The following is a 22951-nucleotide window of genomic DNA, read 5'->3' as shown; positions in this document are numbered from 1 at the left end:
TTACTGTGTACAGCCACATCCCTGCAGTTGCACAATGGTCTTCAGAAACAGCCTATGCCTTAATCTTCCAACTAGAAACCTTACCATGTTTCCATGTACCTATTTAGAAATAAAAATAGAGCTGAATAGCTTTCATTTAATAGTTTAACTTCAGATTCTAGAGGATCCTTATATTTCATGATGAATTAAAATTGATGCACATTATATTTTTCCTTAAAAATAGTACTTTTAAAAGATTTAGATAGCATAGAGCAAAAAAGAACTTAAACAGCAAAACTACAGCAAAATTGCATACACCAATTTTTCTTCACAAAAATAATTTTAAGATCTAAAGAAAAATCGAAAATGAAATTATTTCCTTAGTAAATTATTTATAAAGCCAGTTCTATGTTCCATGATATGTATCAAAATGGAAAAGCATCATTACAGAAATGTAATTTTTCTTGCATCTCTAACTTGATTGATTTAATTCATTAGATGATTTATTAAGGCCTCTTATTTGAAGTAATGTACGTAAAATACTAAACATATTTTTACACTAGAGTAGTAAAGAAAACAGTGACATTTTTCCCTAATACTTTTGCAAACATTTTTCATCTAGGATACACAAGTCTCTTACAGCGTTCAAAATATCAGCACTTCAGAACAGACTGCTTCAACATCTGCGCATCACCAGGGTTTCCCCCAAGGATTTTTAAATGATGCCTGCCTGTGCTGAATAAAGTGCTAACTTGCACCTTGCATTTCAAACTGTGTCCTGTGCAGCCATCCAGTTGGTACAACACCAACTAAATTCCCAGAGGCCACTGTTCAATCAGGCTTGACTGCAATTATCATGTCAATATTTTGTGCTCCGATACGAAGATATGCACGCATGCAAGCTGCATAATACCTTCTTCTCCATGGAATGTTGACTTATGTTCAATGTTCTGAGAATTTTTAATGAAACAGGATATTAAACTTTCATCAACTGTAGAAAATCACAATTATTTGACCTTAGATAGAAAGGCTGTACTCTTATGCTCTATAATTCTGTCCACTTTATTGAGTGATAATAATGAGGGAGTCCACTTTATTTTAAACTCAGAGTGACAAAATGGTAATGGCTTTAAAACTGCGTTAGATCTTGTTTACTTCTTTGTTATCCTGTCATTCTGTTTCCTGTTAATTTGCACAAGAGTAAAATGGTAGTTATTTAAGTAGTAAAATGGAAGTTATTTATCATGTCTTCAAATACGAGATACAGTTTTTTAAATTATTTTTCAATTAACATCAGCAATCTATATTACTCATTCATACAGCACATTCACTTACCCTTTTACATAAAATGTACTTGTCATTTTTAGTACATCTGCACATCATCAGTCAGTGAGGAATCTATGTCAACCTGCTTGATATTTCTTCCACAATTTCCTATTCACAGGATGCAGCAAATCACAGTGTTAAGTTCCTGTGATTGTCTTTCAAAAATTATTTGGTTATTTCTGATCGCTTGCTCTTCAGCCATGTGTTCATCCATTTGTACACCTTTAGAACCATATAACTCCCCAACAGCAGCAACAACAAAATTCTCTCTTAATCACTGGCACTAAAATTCAGGTTGTCACTATTTCTTAGAGTGGCTTAAAATGATAAAGAGCAAGAATGGGTTTAAGACTTGCAAGACACAATACACTTGGAATTTAGGTGTGGAAAAACATTTATGTAAGGCAAGCTTGCCAAATATTACACTCGGTGACACCCTTGCATGTAGTTATACAATCCTCATTTACACGTACCAAGTCTCATATCACTGCCACAGTTTGATCATTAATGGATCCTCCTACATCTCCCTTCCAGAAGGAAGAGAAGGAATCAGCTAGAAGCCCTAGAGAAAAATTAGAGTCAGATGACCCCTCAAGATTTCATGTATTATAACAGAAAAATCTTAAAGGAAAGCTCCCAAAGTTTACGAAAATATTTCAAAAACTTTCATCTGAACCCCAACTCTGCTTGAGTTTTGCAGGTAAATGCATGTGTAGAGGTACTTTCTAGCACCTTTTTTTTCCCCTAACTCATCAAAAAAAAATGTTTCAAAAGTCAGTGAACTAGAAATAGCATACTTTTTACATAATACTGAGATCAATAGTATTTAAAGTAGCTGGGAAGTATACTAACATGAGTAGTACTTTTACAATGGCTTGTTTGAAAATACCTGGAGGCTTTCACATATCCCAAAGGCATTTCTCATTTGCACAGTAAAGATAATTTTTTGTTTATATCTGAATATTAAAATGGGAATACAGTTACAGTTATCCAGCAAGAACTGCAAAGACTGCTGAAAAGGAAAATATCACTGGTGTATTACAGGAATCAACAGCACAGCCATAAAAAGGTACCAACTACATTTTTACAGTTTTAGGGCAGGTGAACTTCTATTTTGGGACCATGAAAGCACTTCAAAATAGCAGACAAATAATGGAAACCTGCTATTAATTCTCCCCTATGACCCCCAGAATATGTTTTTTTACATTTTCCTGGTTTATTTGAGTAAAAGATACTATATGGAATTGTCTAATGCTACAAATATAAATTACTGCTACAAATATAAATTACCTGACTGTATGGTTGTATTGCCCACTCAATTTCTCCTAATACATATTTCTTCTTTTTTCTTCATCATACATCCACTATGTATAAGATTGTAAGTGAACATTTTTGCCTTTTCATACTTGCATCTTTCTAATTCTGTCACTATAATCTCCTGAAGAAAGTCTCACTGTTGTGGTCATTGGTTTAAAGACTGAAATCCACTGGACAATATTGTTTGGCTCATTATGCATATGATTTAGGATACACATAACTATGCTTTCCTCAATAACAAAGACTTGATGGGCACCAAAAGTTTCTCAGTTATGGAATTTTTCATGGAAAGAACATACTTAAAAATGAAGCTATGCAAATGTTGGTGGTATGCATGTCACAAAGTCCCACACAAAAACAACAAAAGGTTTAAATCAATTTCATTCTGGTTTTACCTATCTCCAAATCTCCTAGTAAGCCAGGGCAAGATGGAAAACATAATCAGCTGGGACAGGACTAGGTCAATGTTGGTCCTAACATAGCTGAGAAGGGAAAAAAAATGTCTAAAATGACTCATGCTGGTTTTTATCAGATTTCAGTGTAAATTTTCAATTTCCAGCTATTGATACAACTGTGTAGAACGTAGAAAAATAGGCTGCGAGCAGCATGGATCTGCTGAGTGATATGCTTCAGAACTCATTTTGCTTGTAACTGTTACATGGTAACGCCATCTCTTTACCCTTTAAATCCACATATTTTTCCTAGATTAACAAAGCCAGAAAATTACTTGTCCTGTAGTTTTCTGGGCTGCAGCAGCACTAGGTAGCATATTCCATGGAAATCTGATGAACTTATTGGAACTGAGATAAACTGACACTACACCTATATTAAATATATATATATACACACACACACAGAGCTATAAAGCAGGGAATAAGACAACAACTTTTCTGAAAGAATGAGAGTGTGAAGAGGTACAGTCATGAAACAGAAGCTACTTAGGATAAGATTATGGAAAGTTATAGCTGGAAAAGTTAGGAGAGAATATATGGCGCTGTAATTCAGTCGTGCAGAAGATTCACAGGTAAAGCTCAGCTAGAAATTTTTTCCTAGGCAGCAATTAGACGGTTCTCAGGCAAAAGAGATGAAGCTACACCGATTAAAGAGAAAAATATACACTGTAGTTCCATCTGTCCGATCCCCAAAATTCAAAGTCATAATTAGTAAAACTCCTACATACTGAATGGGTTTTATCCAAACCTATTCCAGAATTCTCGGGGGTAATGATAACACCTAAAAAGATGCTGTGGAAACAATTTCTTCCTTATTAAGTCTATAACTCTGAAAAGCATGGGAAATGTATGATATAGATGTACAGCCCTGAGTTCACAAGAGGTGATCTAAAGCATTAGTGTTATTCTGAAAGGACATAAAAAACTGGACAAGCACCTTAATAGAAGTATGTTGTCACACCTTCACATAAGAGTACCGATCACCCACTTCTACATAGGGTGTAAAGCACATGCACCGAATATATCTTTACCTTCATATATAATAGACCATTATTATATGCCAAATTTCCGTAGCAAGTCTTCTGATAGACTGAACACTACATTAAAAGGGTTTCACATATATTTCATACCATAGTAAAAAATATTCAGTTCATTATCATGCTTGTGGGCATCAAGGTGGCATCTAAGAGCTGCATGTTCATTGTATCAGTCAGAATAATGCACACACAATTATTGATTTCTGTTCTAAATAAAGTATAAAATCATTGAAAGCAAGGGATAAATACCAAGCATAAAAATATTCCTAATCATGAAGAAGGATAAACAAGGAAGACAGATTGTATCTTATATAAGCATACAATTCAAGAATACCAAATAATTAATTATATTCAACATCATTTAAATGCATGCTTTCTAACATCTCTATACTTCAATTTGTCCTAATATCCCGATTAATTTTTACATGCAACCTGAATGAAAAACATTAATATAAGCCTGAACACCTGATTCTGTCTTATTAAACTTCTTGTGAATAAGCTACAATTTTCCACATTGCTCATCTATCTATAAAATGTGGTTACAGGAAAACAATTTTTTAATGTTTCTCACATACTTGTGCTTATATACATAAAATATATTTTTACATATATTAAATACTGTATGTACTTAGGCAGTTATTGCATTTTTTTAAAATGTTTGAAGAAGGAAGATTGATACTACCACCACTGTTCTCATGAAAATATGACCAAATTTTATTCTGGAACAAGTCAGTAAGAATCTGCATTTCAACATAAATGAGGGACTGTGTAAATCCTATATCTTCCTCATATATCAAAATTACTTCCCAAATCAAAACATCCAAGCAATGTGAAAGTAGTACACTGTCCTAACAGCCAAGCCCTGCTGGAAGCGTCCAGTACAGAGCCACAAGTTATTTGACACTATCATTGTAATGTAAATTCTCAGGTAACAGCTGTCTTAAAACAAGCTGCAGGTGCTTACACCATAGATTTCTTCCCCTGGATATGAATGGTTTAGAATATTAGCTCTAGTTACGTGATCACACTTTATTTTTGGACAAAATTTTCATTGCTTTATGCAGTGCAGAAGATGGGACAACACTACAGTGAATGCAGCCCCAGCTAATGAACTTAATGTTATATTTTCAGAAGTGGAAGAACATTTACTGATCAAGTCCAGAAAGGAAAGATGTGAACAAGCAAAACATGCCTTTCAAGATCAAGCTTCCCAAGTAATGTTGGCAAGGCATTTAAAGAAGTTAAAATCCACTTTCTTCTTTTTTAAAAAAAAAAAAACTTTCTCATTTTAAAAAAGGGAACTTATGGCACCCTGAGAGACAGAACAGATAAATCTTTTGACTATAAGAGAATTGTTTGAATTTTGACAGTCATGTTACCAGCCCATTCACATTCTCCCTACAAAATTCTGAATTTGTAAATATTAGCATTCTAAATCAATCAATCACATATTGTGATGATTAACTAACATTTATAGCAATCCAGTGATAATATATAAGTACCATGAGGGAATTGCCATCATTAATATCCGCAGAGGAGTAATAATTAAACTGCATAGTCACCTCTTCTCTTCCCATGTCTTAGCCTTTCACTTTAAGAATGGAGAGAAACATAATTTACATATGTAACTGTTATCCAACCACTTGTGACACTCAAAAATGTCATTTACCTCCTCTTCCTCTTTCAACAGAAAAACAGAATATGAAGTACCTTTAGAATTTAAAAAATAAATTCAACTGCAGCACAGCAATCTCAGTGAAAACAGATTTTGAAGTATACTTCAACTCATATCGAAAAAGAAAACTTGTAACATATTCCAGGTACTCTTGACAAATTTTAACAATAGAATTTTTGCAACACATTTTTAAAATCCTACCTAGTTCTCAATTAAAGAGACAAAAATATGGTATGAGCAGGGGGGTTTTGGCTGGTTTTGGTTTTAGTATTATGTTAAATCTTTAAACTCACCTCTCTACAACCAAGCTGACAGCTTGAGTAAGATCTGGGCTTGACACTTGGAGACGTTTCCAGAGAGACCACACAAATTCTTTATCAGCCTTAGAAACAGGAAAAAAGACAAAAATACATTAAATGTATGCCACACATTTTATAGATGAAAAAGTTATACTGTGGATATTCAAAAGACAGTAACAAAAAAAAACCTATTGTAGTAAGAATTCCCTACAAGTTACTCATTGTCCTGTGAAAAAAAAAAAAAATAAATCAGTTGCCTTGAATAAACAAAATTTTAACCGTAAAGAATTTTGAAGGAAGATGAAGACCTACATCAACAATAAGAGTACACAATGTGACATCCAGCAGCAAAAGTCTACATTATTCAAACAAGGCTGCTGTTTGCGACATCAATGACTGGTACTTCTAGCAGCAGGACACAATTTCTATTAATAAAAATTCAGCCTGGAATACATGCTTCAATATTAAGTTTTATCATATGCACCTCTTCAATATTATTTCAAACTAGAAAGCAAATCAGCCTTCTAACATACTCTCACCTAACCTGCACTGTATACAAGCTTCTAAAAAAACTCTCAACTGAGAGCAAGGAAACAATGTTCTTTAAAAATACACTGTAGAAAGCTTTTGAAAACTAGATGTCAGCTAAAAGGTTTTCCAGATTTATGTATTCCACCACATATAAGTTGTTATTTTGCACTGGTGTATTTTTATTCCAATATAGTTTTATTACTGGAAGCACCAATATTGATGTAGTTATGTTAAAAACTAAAACCATGATGTGTCAATTATATAAAAATGTTGGGGGAGGAGGGCAGTGAGAGAAATCAGGAAAAGACGAAGACCAGGAGAATAAGAAAGTATATGTACATAAACCATGGACTGGGCTAATACCAAACTTGCTAAAAACAGCCTAACATAAAATTAGAAACTAATAAGCCTATTCAACAGGTAAAAATCACAGGAACACAGCTTAGTGTACCTTTTACTAGTTTTTGAATGTTAAAGAGAAATAGAATTTGCATGAGAACAACACATGGCCTAAAAGCAAAACCAATACTATTACAGCTATCTGTTTCCCCGCTTCCTTCTTCTCCCAAGCATCTGAAACCTAACAGTCTGCTAGGATATTGCAGGTATCACTAGTTAACCAGAACTTCACCAAAATCGGCTCAAACTACACAGATCTCATCTCTGCACAACTCTTAAATCCTGATTATCAAATGAAACAGAAGACCTGAGTTCCTATCTTCACCTCCACCGTTTGGTCTCTTCATAGCTTTCCCACTTAATTTCTTTCCTTGATTTCTGATTTTTTTATGAATAAGAAGAGATTTCACCTTTGATCACAGCAGTGTACGCAATGGTCATCTAAGACACAAAAACAGCTCAACAGAACTACACGTTTGACAGGTCTCACAAGAGCCGATAATGACTACATACTGTGTGATTAGAGTAAATCTCAGGAGCAGAAATCACTTTTTCTATTTTTGCTATCATTTCTTTCCATTTGCTCCCAAACATTTTTGCCTTCTAAGAAGCAGGCTTGAACTTTACAAGCAATATAAATTCCAGTGCATGACAATCACTCCATCTTAATATTTTGCTTTCTTCAGAACAATTACCTTCAATATGAAATCAAAAGATCCCTCTAAAGCTAGCAGACTTTTATCAAGATTTATCAATGCACTGAGTCTAAATTATTTTATCAAGATTAATACTGCAACAGCCAAATACCTTGAATTATGGATTTAAAAAACTAACAATGATTATAGAAGAAATAGGAGATACTGTTGTACCTATTTTTCCATGATTTATGAGGAAATCCTCAAAGATGTCTTTTCTTCAATTTTAGAAATGCACATCTTTTGAATTTTAAAATTTCATGGAGATGTGAAGCTATGCTGAACTTATGAGAAAACATAAGAAAAATGCTGAGCAAGTGAGAAATGAGTGATTTTATGATTGCTGGTTTAAAAAAAAATATCCCTCTTTCAACTGTTGTCATTTCTAGTTTACATTTATTTAAATCTTCAAATGCCATCAACTTCTTCAAGCAAAGAAGAAAACTTTATGGAGATTTGATGCCTCATCAAGGTATTGCTGTAAACCCAGAAAAATCTACCTTCTATAAAAATGCACACCACTAAGAAATCCAACTGCATTTCTGATTGTGTTAGAACGTAAATAAAACAAAGGCTCTTGCCACAAAGATCTTATAATTCAAGACTATTATCAGCTCATGCAAAGTGGGCTACAGCAGAAAGTTTGTCCTTCATAAAACCAGAGTAATTTCATTTACCCACCTTTGTAGGATGTACGCAACTTTTAAAGTGTTGACAGGGAGACTTCATTTATGGTATTTCCAAAAAATACCTAACAATTAACAAATTTTGTGTGGAAAGAAACTGGGCACAAACTGCTCTTTAAGAACCCTTGAAAAGAACATCATCTTTCTCTAACCAAATTGGGCTAGCACTGTAAGGACTCTCTTCAAAATTAAAAGTAACCCTGCTGCGTGCAAGCAAACAGATAGTAACTAACTGGATTATGTCCACTATGGCATTGACTGTTTGAAGAACACCAAAACTAAGCCATATATCACAAGAACTCAAATGACTCCACATCAGTATCCAAATCTCTATGTAGCACAAGTGCTAAATACAAGTTCACTTTTAGCCAGGAGTCAGGTTAAAAGACAAACAGAAAGCATCATATTAATTAGGTCACCCAGTTCAGGCCAAAAAGATGGCTGTTTACTTCTTTTTTTAAAAAAAAAAAGTAGTACAACCTATCATTGTGTGCTAACACCTTATGACACTCAACATCCTGGATTTCTAGGTATCTACTCTGAAATGCTTTTAAAATCCTGCACTTTTTTCATGTGTCCTCAAAAAAGCCACCAACTCCTGAAAATGCCTTACCATGCCACCTGAAAAGTAACTATGTGTGTACACTGCAAACCCTGAATAACCTACTACTTCTCAGGGAAAACCAGAATGAAAAATATGAACGTGTTTTGTATTTGGAAAAACTGGTGCGGGGTTTCAAAAAACATTAGGACCTACACAGAACACGGATTCTGAGTATTTCTAACATCTAAAGTTATCTTGTATTTATGTTGGGAGGCCAAAAAGAAAAAAGAAAGCCAAACAAAAACCTCACTAAATAATAGCAATGGAAGTGTGATTTCAATTATTTAGAAGGACAGTAAGTCAGCATTTGTTACACTCCAAATGATACCACTTTGAGTATAAGTAAATCTTTGAACCATAATGGAGGAATCTAACTATAGCTATATATCTATCTAATCTATATCTATATCTAATAAACTATGTCTTTGATTTTAAAATAATTTTAATTCAAATTTCTCAGTTAATCAGCAATATGTAGAGCAGAACTGAAGTGATAATAGTGCTTGAATATTTTTTATATCTTTAATACACAATTCACTCTATTTTTACACGAAGCTACTTGAAATTACTAACAAATTAGTCTGAGGGCCGTGAAGTCATACAGCACAGAGAAGTCAAAATATAACAAAGTGCCAACAGTATTCCATCTGCAAATGCTCAAAAATCTTGAGCCAAACAAACAATCAAAGTTTCTGATGCCAGTTTATGAGCTGATGAGCTTTGTTCAGCTCAGACTTTTTTTGCCTGTCTAAAGATTTGGATTTGCTTATACCATCAGGCTTACTTAGCTTTTACCTTTAGTGTCTTGTATACAAGTCCACAGAGTAGCTATTGGGTTTTCTCCTTATTTATTAGAAGAGTTGAGACAATGGGGTTTCTGCATGCTGCAAGAAGCACTATCAAATATCATGAGACTCACTACAAGCAGTTGCAGCTGCCTACTGTCCTACCCTGCAGGTTCCTACACACTCCAGGTCCCAGCTGGGGAATAGTAGAAGGCATCACAAGATGACAGAATAGTGCACAACTTTCAGACAGAGAATTCTAAGCACAGGATTCCTCCATTACAAAAAACGGCAAAAACAGAAAGCTAAAAATGACACATACTGAATTTTTCCTAATGAACAAATACGTACAAAATATATGTAAGCACAATAAAACAAGAGAGAATTGTTCATGTACTTCCTGCAGTTTTTGCTGAGCATCCATTGTGTACTGAGTCTCTGGCAATCTAGTTTCTACCTAAACTTTACCAAGCCTCCCAGAAATTGACCTTTTGATGATATATAAAATATGAAGTTTCAATGAACGTTGTCTTCCTAGTGAGAACACAGACACTCTGCTACAAATGACCTCTTTTAATCGAATAAGCAGTTCAGATTAACCTCAAAGCACCTAGTATTATTTCACAATCAGATTACTTTCAAAGTATCCAAGGAAGAGTAAAATCAACTCCAAGTTGTATTCATGACAGTGAAATTGCCATTCCTTACGTACCTAAGTTCTGCAACATTTCTGTCTGTAATGAAAGAATGGTAGGTGAAGTAGGAATGAAAAAGCCATCCTAACTGAAAAAGAAAAAAGCTTGCAGTAAAGAATATTGAATGTGAACAGTCTGCATTAAATAAAATTCAAAGAAACAGCTAAACAGAACAGGCTAAGTACTGTCCAGTAAAAAAACCAAACACACCAACAACCCACACCACAAAACACAAACCAAAACCTTCCAAGTCATCTGGAAATAAGTGAGGAATCACTAAATCACTGGAACTTCGACAACTGCAAAACAATACCATTTCAATAAATGCTGTTTATTTTTGATGATGGCAGGAATGGGTATTTAAAGTTACTACTGGAACCATTGAATAAGCATACACAGAACCATAAAGCAATGCAGTAATTACATCAACAGATCTTTGAATCTAAATCAACAAATGCCTTTCACTGGATATTTATATTTCTATAAATGCACACAAACAAAGCAGCATCCTTCCCAAGTGGCCTTTCTGCCAAAAGAATAAGGACACAAATTATTTAACAGCATCTTCAAATGTATGTTACCAGTAAAAAAAAAAAAAAAAAAAAAGAAGAGATCATCTGCAGTTAAAAACCTGTAAACTTTATTAAGTTTACAGAGAAATGTACAAAATTTCTCATTATGACAATAAAACATTAGTGAAACATTAGTCAATGAACTGTAAGTTACCATAAAACATGACCTCTCTTTAACATGCCAAACATTTTAATAGCTAAAACTGTTTCATTTAAATCTGTAAGTAATTAAGCATTTTGTGTAACAGAATGAGTATTAGCCAGAAATTATTACAATTTTAAGATGAAAAGAAGTTTAAACAGCCTTTTTAAACTCTTGGCACAGTTAATGGACTTGGTAAGGCTGTTGCCTGAATGGTCTTAGGAGCCAAACCATTTCTTCCAAAAAAGGGCTGCTTAGACTGTCTGAAGTTGGCACAGAAAAACACTACAGCTGTCAAGGCCTAGGGTGTATCAATCTTCAGTGTACCCAAGGAACATTCAGCCCACTCAAGTGTACGTTAACACAGCTCAAGAGGTCAGCAAGAGTGTACCTTGAACAGCTGAGAACTTACATACACAAGGCAGTACACAGATGTCATCTGAAAGTTAGTGGAAATTACTCATTAAAACTAAGATTATTTACAACACATCTAATGTCAGATAAAGACACTCGTCCTGCAATCAAGTTTGCACACCAGAACTAAAGAATTAAGCATGAAAACAACAGCGCACTGTGTATCCCCTGAAAAGTGGAATTTTTACCTCAGCCTACAGTTAAAGTAATTGTAATTCATCATCATACTGAAAGGCATACAGAAATGAAAAGTACCTTATAAGGTAGTCTTTGGAACATGTTCTTTGCAAAACAAACTGGATTTTTCTTACTGGTTTTTAACAGCAGCAAGCTCTGAAGCAGGGACAAATGTAAGATGAGCCACTGACAAAGGTTATATGGAATGACTAGCTACAGTGAAAGTATTTGCTTGTAAGTGAAGTCATGAATTTATTAAATATTAGTCTATGTCACAAAACACAGAATCCCTCTGGCTTGTAAGCAGGGAAAGACAAATACTCTTTTTTAAGTTAAAACAATTTACTTTCCTTTTGGAAGAGAAATCCAAGCATAAATACTGCTCTGGGCATTAGATATCAAAAGTATGTAAAACTGTATCAATATTGAATACAGTTATTTGTCTAATGGAAACTTAAAAGTGACCTAAACGTAGAAAGTTTTTAGTATTTTTACACTGCTTTATCAGCAGAGAATTAGCTGGCATTCTTTTAACATGATGATACTGAATTGCTATAGGAAAAGCTTTTAAATTAGCAGTGAGAGGAGTGCTAAAAACATAAGCAGCATCTCTCTTTTGCTCACAGGAACTAAATTTTCATGATAGTTTGGGTATTGAAATTTACAGAAAGGTTAAATTTTTGTTTACATGTCTACCATGCACAGTGTTCAGAACAAGAATAAACTGAAAAACCTCCTCATTTAGTGTAAATTCATATATCATGCATCTGTTACCTACAGCTTGAAATCAGTTCTCTCTGATGTTTCACTATATTTATTTCAAAGCACGTTAACTGTTAGTAGTGTTCATATCATACCTTAAATTTTAATAGCATTACAAATTATTTACAAATTAGGAAGATACCATCTTCTGAAATTTGGAAGAGAACACCCCCAGAACAGAAAAAAAAAACCTAAAACTAAAATCCAAACAACTAATCTCTTCCCACCCCTCTCACTCCCTCAGCTGCAATAATTTATAGAAAAGCACAGGACACAAAAATCTCATTTTTGTTTCTCAATCAGTAGATACCCCCAAAAGGGAAAAAGGAACTGCTGGGAGGATAGAGGAAGCTATTGGTTTACTGTTAATTTTTAGCAAGAACTCTGTAATGATCAGGTACTGACAATTTTCTGCATTATGAAGTGCATATTTCAAAACAAAGTGAAATATGCATGACTGTCAGGCTGGAAGTATTCATATGGAAATGCAAAATTCTATCCAGAACTGAGGAAAAAAAAACCTAAAACCATAAAAGAACATGGCTGTTGTAAGCATTGAAACATCTGTAAGAAAACTGTTAATATGGACTGTTTGGAGCCCCCTAACATCTAGTTACACTTCTGACTAAGGAGTTCAAGCCTTTAATCAAGCTGACGCATACACTTTACATGCAAGTGACAGACTTGCTTCTTGATGTCTCAAGACTTTTAAACTTACTCTATTGTATGCTGCCAATGCAGACTCTCTTGATCCTGCTGCACCAGTGTTCCTTTGTGATTTCCAGTCATGTACTATACTCCTAAATAAGAGGTATTCTCTCCACAGCCCACCCAGTCCTGCTGAGTGTTCACAGTACAGAATACTCTCACACTTTACAGAACCTATCTTTGAGGTGCTATGCTTTTCAACAACGTAAAAAGTCACTAGAAGATAAGACTGATCAGTACCTCACAAGAAAACTTAGTGCCTTATACACACCAGGCTCTTACAGATAGCATTATTTCCAAGTTCACAAGTGTCACTCTCATACAGCGTGCACTGCTACATCTAATTGCCAGCTCCAGATTTGTAAGAAGGCTGCGTGACCTGACTACACTGATAGCTTCAAAATAGATGCCATCAGCAAACAAGTGTATCTTCTCCCCTTCTTCCCCAGTTCCTTAATGTTGCAGTATAAGGGGTATGCAATGAACATGTAATTTTATGATACCTGAAAAACAGCTTAACGTGTTTTCCAGCCATAATTTCCTATTTAAAGAATTTCCAGTTGTCTTGTCTCTGTTGGTAATTTTGGCAACAGAGACACCTTTGAACCAAAAATGGTAAAAGATAGTATACTGCTTTAGCTACACATATATGTACAATATAAGAAATTGTGTGTAAATACATACACACCCCCCAAGAGATTGCATCCTTACTCAGAACTCTGTTGACAGCAGAGAGGCACCATAAAAATAATAATGTCATTGTGTTAAAATGTTGATGCAGTAATAGTGGTCTAAGCAAAAATACTACACAATTTATACTAAAAGATGCTGTCATTACAGATTATTTCATAAATGGACTCTCAGATTAGTCCATCAGTGTGACAAAAAGACAGTAACGCACTTAACTGAGTAATTTTATTACAGGTTTCTAACTGACACAAAGAACTGACTCATGGCATCAATGGACAAGAAACAAGGTCATGAGACATGAGGCTGGTCATGAGACAGACAATGAATTAACATCACAAAAGTCAGATGGGTACCGTCAGAGCAGGACAGAGATAAACAAGTGTTAGGTGGTAAAGGGAAGTCATCTGATAGATGTGGACCTCACAACGCCACTCTCACTGAATAACTGAAAGAAAATTACTTCCTTTGCTCTTTGGTGAACACAGTCAGGATGCTCCACACACCTTCATTCACTGGTACAGCCATCCCACTGACAATTGCTTTTTTCCGAGTACTCAACATTGAAAATTTAACACTTGGCTGATGTAAGAATTTCTTTTAAAGAGGAGATGATAGGAGAAACCAAGGAGTTCAGTTCCAGAGGTAAGGGTTTGATTTAATCCCTTTATAGACCAAGAATAGGATAACTCATCTGCGAGTTTCCATTTTGACCTATAAATACCTTAACTACTTCAATTAAAACTAACTGGATGGAAGATGCACAGAATAGAATAGGACACTTGTAAGTCACATAACTGCTTTCTGGAAGTGTTACGATTCTGAGAGTTGTTTTAAGACTTCAATCACTTATTTGAGAGCACAGAATAATCTAGAAGTTTCAGCATAGGTCTCAGTTTTTATTTAAATATAGTGCTCTGGATTAATACAGTCATAATGGATTTGTGATTTTCAATGCATTTGAGAATACAGAAATGCACAAATAGTTTTATTTTACAGACAATATAAATGTATGCATACATTTGTCTATATTCACTCTGAATTACCATGATTAATCGAGTAGAATTCAGGTCTATCATGTCAACTCTGCCTGAAATAACTTCGTAGTACTTTTCAAATTCTGTGAAATTGTGGATAAATATGAGAATATTTGCCTATCTTCTAAGTCATGAGCTAAACAGTACCTGAAATAGTTGAAACAGCGCACACTTAATAAGAAAGAACAAGATTATCTGAAGTCATTCTCTAATAGCAGCATACCTCCTTCTGAATCAAAATATAGTTTGACAACAAAACCAGACCTGCTCCTCCAGGGTAAATCTGTAACAACGTGGTAAACACAGACATCTTGGCATGTTCTAGATGCATCCGCAGTGCAGCTGGAACAATTGCAAGCAAGAGCTTACTTCTCTTCATGTAAAACAGCAAGGGCAAATGGTACCCGGCTAATCTAATGGCCTTATACAATGCTGTGACTGCATCAGTGGACAAGTGAAGAGCTACAGATGTCATCTACCTAGACTTCTGCAAGGCCTTTGATACAGTCCCCTACTACATTCTTGCCACTTCATTGGAGAGGTATGGGTTTGATGGATGGACTGTTAGGCGGACAAAGAATTGGCTAGATGGCCCCATCCAGAGAGTTACAGTTAACGGCTCAATGTCCAGATGGAAAACAGTAACAAGTGGTATCCCTCCAGAGTCCATACTGGGACCAATACTGTTTAACACCTTCATAAATGGCATAGTGGGATTGAATGAACGCACCCTCAGCAAGTTTGCAGATGACGCTGAGTGGTGCAGTTTCTACACCAGTGGGAAGGGATGTCATCTAGACTGATACTGGCATGCTTGAAGAGAGGGCCCATGCAAACCTCACGAAGTTCAACAAGGCCATGTGCACAGTCCTGCACCTGGGTCAGGACAAACCCCAATATCGACACAGACTGTGGGACAAATTGACTGAGGGTAGCCCTGTGGAGAAGGGCTTGGGGATACTCGTGGATAAAAACTGCATATGAGCTGGCTATGTGCACTTGCAGCTGGAAAGCCAACCGTATCCTGGGCTTCATCAAAAGAAACATGGCCAGCAGGCTGAGGGAGGTGATTCTGCCCCTCTACTCTGTTCTTATGAGACCTACTTAAGAGTTTGCATCCAGCTTAGGGGACCCCAGCACCAGAAGGTCATGGACCTGTCAGCACAGGTCCACAGTAAGGCCATGAAAATGATTCAGGGCTGGAATACCTGTCCTGTGAAGAAAGGCTGAGAGAGTTGGGGTTGTTCAGCTTGGAGAAGAGAAAGCTCCAGATATATTATTGCAGCCTTTGAATATCTAAAGGGGGCTTAGAAGAAAGAGACTTTACCAAGGCTTGTAGTGACAGGAGAAGGGGCAACAGTTTTAAACTGAAAGAGGATAGAGTTAGATTGGGCATAAGGAAGAATTTCCTATGAGGGTGGTGGAGCAGGTTGGTCGATATCCCCATCATTGGAATTATTCAAAGACACATGGGGCAGGGCTTTGAGCAACTTGACCTACTGAAAGACATCCCTGCCCATGGCAGGGTGGGTTGGACTAGATGATCTCTAAAGGTCCCTTCCAACACAAACCATTCTATGATTCTATGATCTCTATACCAAATTTTAGATTCCCATTCACATGCTGGGGGCAATTTGAAACACTTGCACACAGACAAACTATGAAGAGGTAACTACTTTAATAAGTGCAAAAATACCTTTTTTTAAAAAAAAATTTAAATCTCACTCTCAGTTCATCTTCAGTTTTGCTCAAATATTCCAAAGAAGTATTTTTCAGGAGTAAGGACCAGGTATGCAAAAATTCATTCTAGTGAGCTAAAACCTGCCAAAAGTAAAAAAAAAAAAGGCAAAAGAAAATAAACGAACTTAGCGATTCAACAACACTATTTCTGTCTAAAACAGAAAAAGTAAGGCCTTTATTAACAACACCTGTACTAATCAGACTCATGTGATTTAGACTCCTTACGGCAAAATATGAGTGTAAAATAACAAAAAAACACCCAAAGCACTAAACAGCTGGCATCTCTTGGCACCAATAAATATGTGGTCTTGGCTTAATAATGAATAAAAGAAATTAGTATTTAATGAATAGGAGCATTAAATACTTTACCCCATTTTGAAAGAAAAGTATGGATATCAACAATTCATCCAGAAGAAATACACACTCAAATTCTTATACTAGCAGTACACAGCCATTGAAATTTTGATCACCAAATCAGAGGAATAAAAAACAAATCAACACAAAAACACATAACTAAAGGAGAGCTATGGCTTTTAAAAATTTAGTAATAGTTTCAACTCTCAGCTTTTGATTTAAAAACATTCCTAATATGTACAATCAACATGCATCTCAAATAGCCTCTTCACGTATCATGAAATAGTGCAATGTTTTGGGTTTTTATTTAATATATTTTTCGTATTTACTTGAAAATAAGAGTAGGAGGGGTTAAAACCACTTATAAACCAACGCTATCAGGGCTACATTAGATTTTCAACAGGTGTCGGACAGATGCAACTTAAACTAGATACTGCCAGATACTGCCACTGTCAGATACTGCCACAATCCCCCACTTGTTATAATCTAACTATGCATCTCACATTGTTAAGAAAACTGTTGCAACATGATGACATGAGTCAATTGCTAAAACAAATTTGGAACAAAAGACAAAGAGCTCTGATTACCATCCATCACGGTGCAGAGAAGATACATCATGTCTCATAAAGAGTGAAGAAAGATGGAGAACAGCACTAGCAGGAAACTCTTTTTGGATGGTCACCAACAGCAATTTGAATTGGAATTTTTAATTTGATGCTGTTTTGACCCTATTATAGTTATTGCTTATAATCATTCTGTATATGAAACTTTAGCAAAAGATGAAACAAAATACATCAATCCAACATGTAAAACATATACACTCAACTGATTCTGTATGTAAGTTGGTACATAATTAGCATTAATTGTGACACTCAAACTAAACAGCTTATCAGAGAATTGGACTCTTACCACTGATCCAGAATATGCCACATATGTATGACATTGAGCCAAGAGGTAACCATAACACCTAAGAAAATTACTCAATTACTCAAGTAATTCTCAAATAAAATTAGAAGAGGAACACTGAAATTAAAAGCCATTTATTCAGTGATTACCAGAATAATTACACAATGCTCTACTGCTGACACAACAATAATTTTCCCAAAACAGCATAATACTGAGGCAAACATACTTTATATTTATTTTGTACTCCTCAGTAGACAACCTGGGAGATTTGGGCTATTTTCTTAATTTGGCTCTTTCATTTTTGCAAATTCCATCAGAGAATTACAAGACAACATCCATTTTTTGCAGAGTGACTGCAACAACATTGTTGCGTTTTTAAAACATGCCCTCCTCCAGGATCTCACTTTTTGTGATTCAAATTTCCACAATGTTTTTAGAAGTATTAAAGAAAACACAAAATACTGCAAGCATCAGCTGCTGAGCTCAAAACTTATGAGCAGATCCTTAGTTTTAGAAAAGAACGGAGAAAAAAACAGGGAAATCTTCAAAATATTATATTAGGCATCTTAACTTGGTGGGAAGTGTTACCTTGAAAGACAAAAAAATGTGAAGAACCTAGGTTTGAACATAAAGGCAACCACCCCAGATGAGAAAAAGAGTCACCTACTCCAGGATCCTGTTGCAGAAAATAGACAACAGCCAAAAGTAGATGCCTGGAATACAGGCAGTTAGAGCACACGTAGCGTGCACAATACTTCCGCTAAGACTCGGGAGCTTCATTAGCCAGAGATGGCTTCCATATATTTAGCCAATGGACTCCATATCATCAATAGACTCCAGATCCCAATGAAGAGACTTTGTTTTGGAAGTGCAGTTCATATCACAGTGAATATAACAGTCCAAGGAGGTGTGGACACGCATATTTTATTCAGATGCTAGATAACTGCTACATATACACACCTCTATTTTTATAATCTTGTTTAGTGTTCCCTAGAACAAATTCATTTGATAAATTGGGGTTCTTTCCTTCAGAAAAAAGATATCCAAAAGGCTAATAATACCTAAACAAATACTTAAGACTAATCCTTTAGCTCTTATACACAGTTAAACTATATTTCAGTTGGGAAGTCTGTCTCAGAAGCGTAGTTTATGTGTTTGTGAATGTAATACTCAGAAGAAAAAAAATAAACTTAGGCAATTTTATCCAGTTGTCTTTTTTAATTTACATTTACACAACATTTCTATCCAAAAACGCCTGCTAATATAGTCTCCAAAGGAGATATGTTCTGGGTTTTTTTGGGTAGAGTTAAGACGAGGAAAATCTTAATAGCAGCTGAAACACTTTTCATGTGAGGGTCTTCACACTCTGGCACAGGTTGCTCCTAGGGGTTGCAGAGTCTCCAGCCATGCAAATACTCAAAACCTGACTGGACACCGTTGTAGGCACCTTGCTCTAGGGTGGGGTGGAAAAGATGCTCTCAAGTGGTCCCTTCCAACTTGAACAATTTCACGATTCTGATTAACAGGACCTACAATGTTAGGTGATGACTGAAGAACCAAAGAAGGTCTTACATCCAAATGAAACTAAGGAAATTCCAGCAGATTAAATATAATTCCTTTAACAGAATTAGTTGGTAAGTAAAAACTTTCTGATTTCTTCGCAGTTGAAATAAAAAAGTGCAACATTAACACTGCCCGAATATATTTATGTTTTCAAACGGCTTGTCTTTGCACAAACTTTTCATATGAAATATGAACTTGAAATAGATTAACCATCCCTGAATAATTTTATCAGTTGACTTCTAACCAGCTGAAGAATCTTAGTGAAGCTTATTTTAGTTCCTATCCAAATTCAGAGTAACTTCACAAAACTTAAAAAAAGGTTAACTATTTTGGATAAATTCTGCTTTGGAAAAGCTGCATAATTGATTAGGTGATCACCTCTTACTTATTAAGATCTGTTTCCCCCCTTGTTTATGTAAAATACACATGCTTAAACAGGTCTCTACATTTACTCATTAAGTAGTAAAATGGTAAAGCATTGTAGACGCCTACACTGCAGGGCTCTCAGAGAAGAATTTCTGCTTATAGGTTACTGCTTCACTTTCCATTCTATTTTATTAATAACCTGAAATAAAATCCTGAAGATATGCATGCCCTGTTATTAAGAGGATGGTATGTACTGGATTCTACCTAGAGCTGGAGAGATTACTGCAGAACACTGACTGGGTTCTGTTTTCAATTATAGGAACTACTTTCATGTTTTTTGCCTGCTTCCCTCCCAGAAAACTATCTGAGATCTGATACATGACAAAGATACAAGAATGGCAAAATAATATGCATGAGACTTAAAAGAAATAAGTTTAAAAATATTTTCTGGTTGCTGACTACAAAATTATTGGAATAGGTTCATCAAGGAACAAGGAGAAATGCACATGTAATTGCATGAATCTACAGAGGAAATCAGATACTTAACTACAATTTGTGTACTTCAAGTTACATTATCCAAGTGATTAGAAATTCAAATTTGTACTGTTTACTTCAGAGTTTCTATTATTTATAATGCTCTTCAAAAATATTTCATGCTACTAGGTTTTAGTAATATATAATTTGTGTTCAGCTAGCAAATGAGCAGAGCACAGGGCCTTCCTTCTGCCTCCACCAAATTTTGTCTGATACTGCACATCTGCATGGGGAGAAGAGGAAACTAACTAAATTACCATTATAAAGAGTTCTCTACGCTTCTCCCACAAGACACTTAATATATCCCCAAACCATTCATTGCTCTGTTTCTAAACAGGATTTTTATTGACAGTTCACTCCCCCTATAGTTCTCCTATGCAACAAGTTTTTGCAAGAAGTCTGGATTCTACCCACAGCAGAAATCTGACGCCAGCTGCCAGGTGTAGCAATGCTGCTTGACGCAACAAACCACTACTAACTCTAACACTGATACTATCTTCTGCTCACAGGTGTGACCACATTAGCCCAGGCATTTGTGGATTTAACCAGACTCTGTTTCAGAGCACAGTACTGTTTTGGCTATCAGGAAGCAAGTGCAAAATCAACCAGAGCATCAGTCACCGCCTTCCTCCCTGCTATATCCTTTATGTGTAATCCACTTGTTTCGCAGAGAATTAGCATAGATTTCTATGACAAGACCTCATATTACCAAAGTTTTGGTGTTTTCATGAAATGTACCTAAACATAAGCAACGAAAGACTGATTGGAAAACATGAGGGAAGTGTATCTGTGAAGGTCGGTCGCAGGGCAGTAATCTGGTAGAACTTTTAGAAGTACAACTGTAATTATTCATAAAGCCTGCCCTCTCAAGAACGCCTTAGGTATATACTTAATTCTGCTGCAAGGTAGGAGGAGAGATATTAAATGACCTCTAAAGGTTCCTTCAAGTCCTACATTTCTACAAAACCCCTCCATTTATTCATTCCTCCAGGAGCTGCACAAGGGAGCGCCTCGGTACTCTTGCCATTACACATCCGGCAAATAAATAGCGGCTTCTTGGCAGGGCGGAGGGGGAAGCTTTCAAGCCACGCACTTGCTTTTAAGCCAGACTAAGAGCCCGGGGCCGTTTTAACTCAACTGCCAGAGCCGCTGGGCCCAACAGGTGGGCGCCACACACACACATCCCCCCACCCCGGCGCCCCCGCCAAAGGGGACGCTGAGGCGAATCCCGGGGACCCCTCCCCCCCCGCCGCCGCGCCTGGAGGAGGCGGCCCCGCTCTCAGGTACCTGGCAGCGACTCAACTGCTCCGCCAGGCTCCGCAGCTCTGCCTCCAGCTCCGCCGCCCGCGCTGCCGCCGCCTCCGCAACCCCCGAAGCCATCGCCGGCGTCGCGGTGAAAGCCTCCTGCCTCTTCCGCGGGGGCGGCGAGATGGGGAGCGGCTCCGCGGCTGGCGGAGGGAGCGCGGAGGGAACCCGCCCGCTCACGAGGGAAAGGGGAGAGAAGCGGTGCTGTGAACCAGGGAAACGAAAACTTTGCTTCCCGCAGCTGCATTTACCGCGAGCGCCGGAAACCGCAGAGAAGGAGGACGCGGTGCAATGACGTCAACGCAACGGCTGCCTCGACAGAGAGAAGGGGCGAGCGAACATGTTTGAATTTGCCCGCCCGAGCAGCAGGGCCGCGCATGCGTCATGCGGCGGGAGCGGCCGTTGGCTGAGGCAGTCGCTGTGTCTCATAGCCTCGAGGGGTTCTGTCCCTGCGCTGGTGAGTGCTGCGCCTGGGGGAGCACGACTCGCGTGCTCTCCCCGCGTAGCACCTTGGAAGGGCGAGCTGTGCGAGAGCCCGCCGAGGGCGGCGTTTCTGCCGTGTTTTTTCCCTCACGATATAGGAACAGTTGCTGCCTAGCCAAAGTGTTGAGCGCAGGGTTTTGCAAATGCCTGGGAACCCAGCAGATTTCTGCCCTTCCTGAGCCGCAGGAACATCTAGAGTTGTCTCACATCTCTGTTGTGATGCTGGACATTTGCATATGAACAGTGCTAGTATTTCTGGGTGTTCTGCTGTGGGTGCTGAGGCTTCGGCATATTTTAATTGAGTGAGATGTATCATGCCTTTTTGGACTTTTTGGGTTTTTTTTTCTGAACTGGGTACTAGCGTTTGCAGGACAAGACTCGGAAACCTGGCTTTAGATTAAGTTTTGACAGTTAGGATGCACAAGCACTCAAACTGTCTCTTATGCAGAAAGATTATTCAGATTTATTATTTTCCAGAGTTGGATTTGAGAGCCTACAATTGAAAGCTGAGAAAGGCATGGAAAATCTAACAGAGTGAAATATTTGAGCTGGTGCCGCTACATAAATGTACTGGATTTAAGATCAGGATATGCAGAGTACTTGTTTTGGAAATAACAGGTTAAGTGGTGTTACTAAAGCAAATCTTTGTGTATTTCCTGTAGCCTATGTGGGAAGTAAAATACTCACAAAAAACCTAGAATTGTCCCCAAACACGTGAAGA

At 36.9% G+C, this 22951-nt stretch overlaps 1 protein-coding gene across 9 annotated transcripts in view; it reads right to left on the bottom strand.

The window, feature by feature from the left end:
* CNTLN (centlein) overlaps window positions 1–22040 on the bottom strand; it is a 200869-nt gene extending 178829 nt beyond the window's left edge. For 3 of the 9 annotated variants that reach the window (XR_010370779.1, XR_010370780.1, XR_010370781.1), the window contains exons 1-2: window positions 21746–22040; window positions 6080–6168 (exon numbers count right to left, since the gene is read on the bottom strand). Coding sequence is in view for 6 of the 9 variants with exons in the window: in XM_064439574.1 (XP_064295644.1) it covers window positions 6080–6168; window positions 21746–21994 (338 nt within the window). In the remaining 3 variants the exon portion in view is untranslated. Of the gene's footprint in view, window positions 1–6079; window positions 6169–21729 lie in introns of all 9 variants that reach the window. The other 6 variants (XM_064439574.1, XM_064439576.1, XM_064439575.1 and 3 more) reach the window with 3 other exon arrangements.
* Between the last annotated feature and the right edge of the window lie 911 nt (window positions 22041–22951).

This window comes from Phalacrocorax carbo, chromosome Z (genome assembly GCF_963921805.1).
Source record: "Phalacrocorax carbo chromosome Z, bPhaCar2.1, whole genome shotgun sequence".
In the NCBI taxonomy this organism is placed as follows: Eukaryota; Metazoa; Chordata; class Aves; order Suliformes; family Phalacrocoracidae; genus Phalacrocorax; species Phalacrocorax carbo.
The sequence above is the reverse complement of the archived record's forward strand: the minus strand, read 5'-3'. Positions and strand labels throughout refer to the sequence as shown.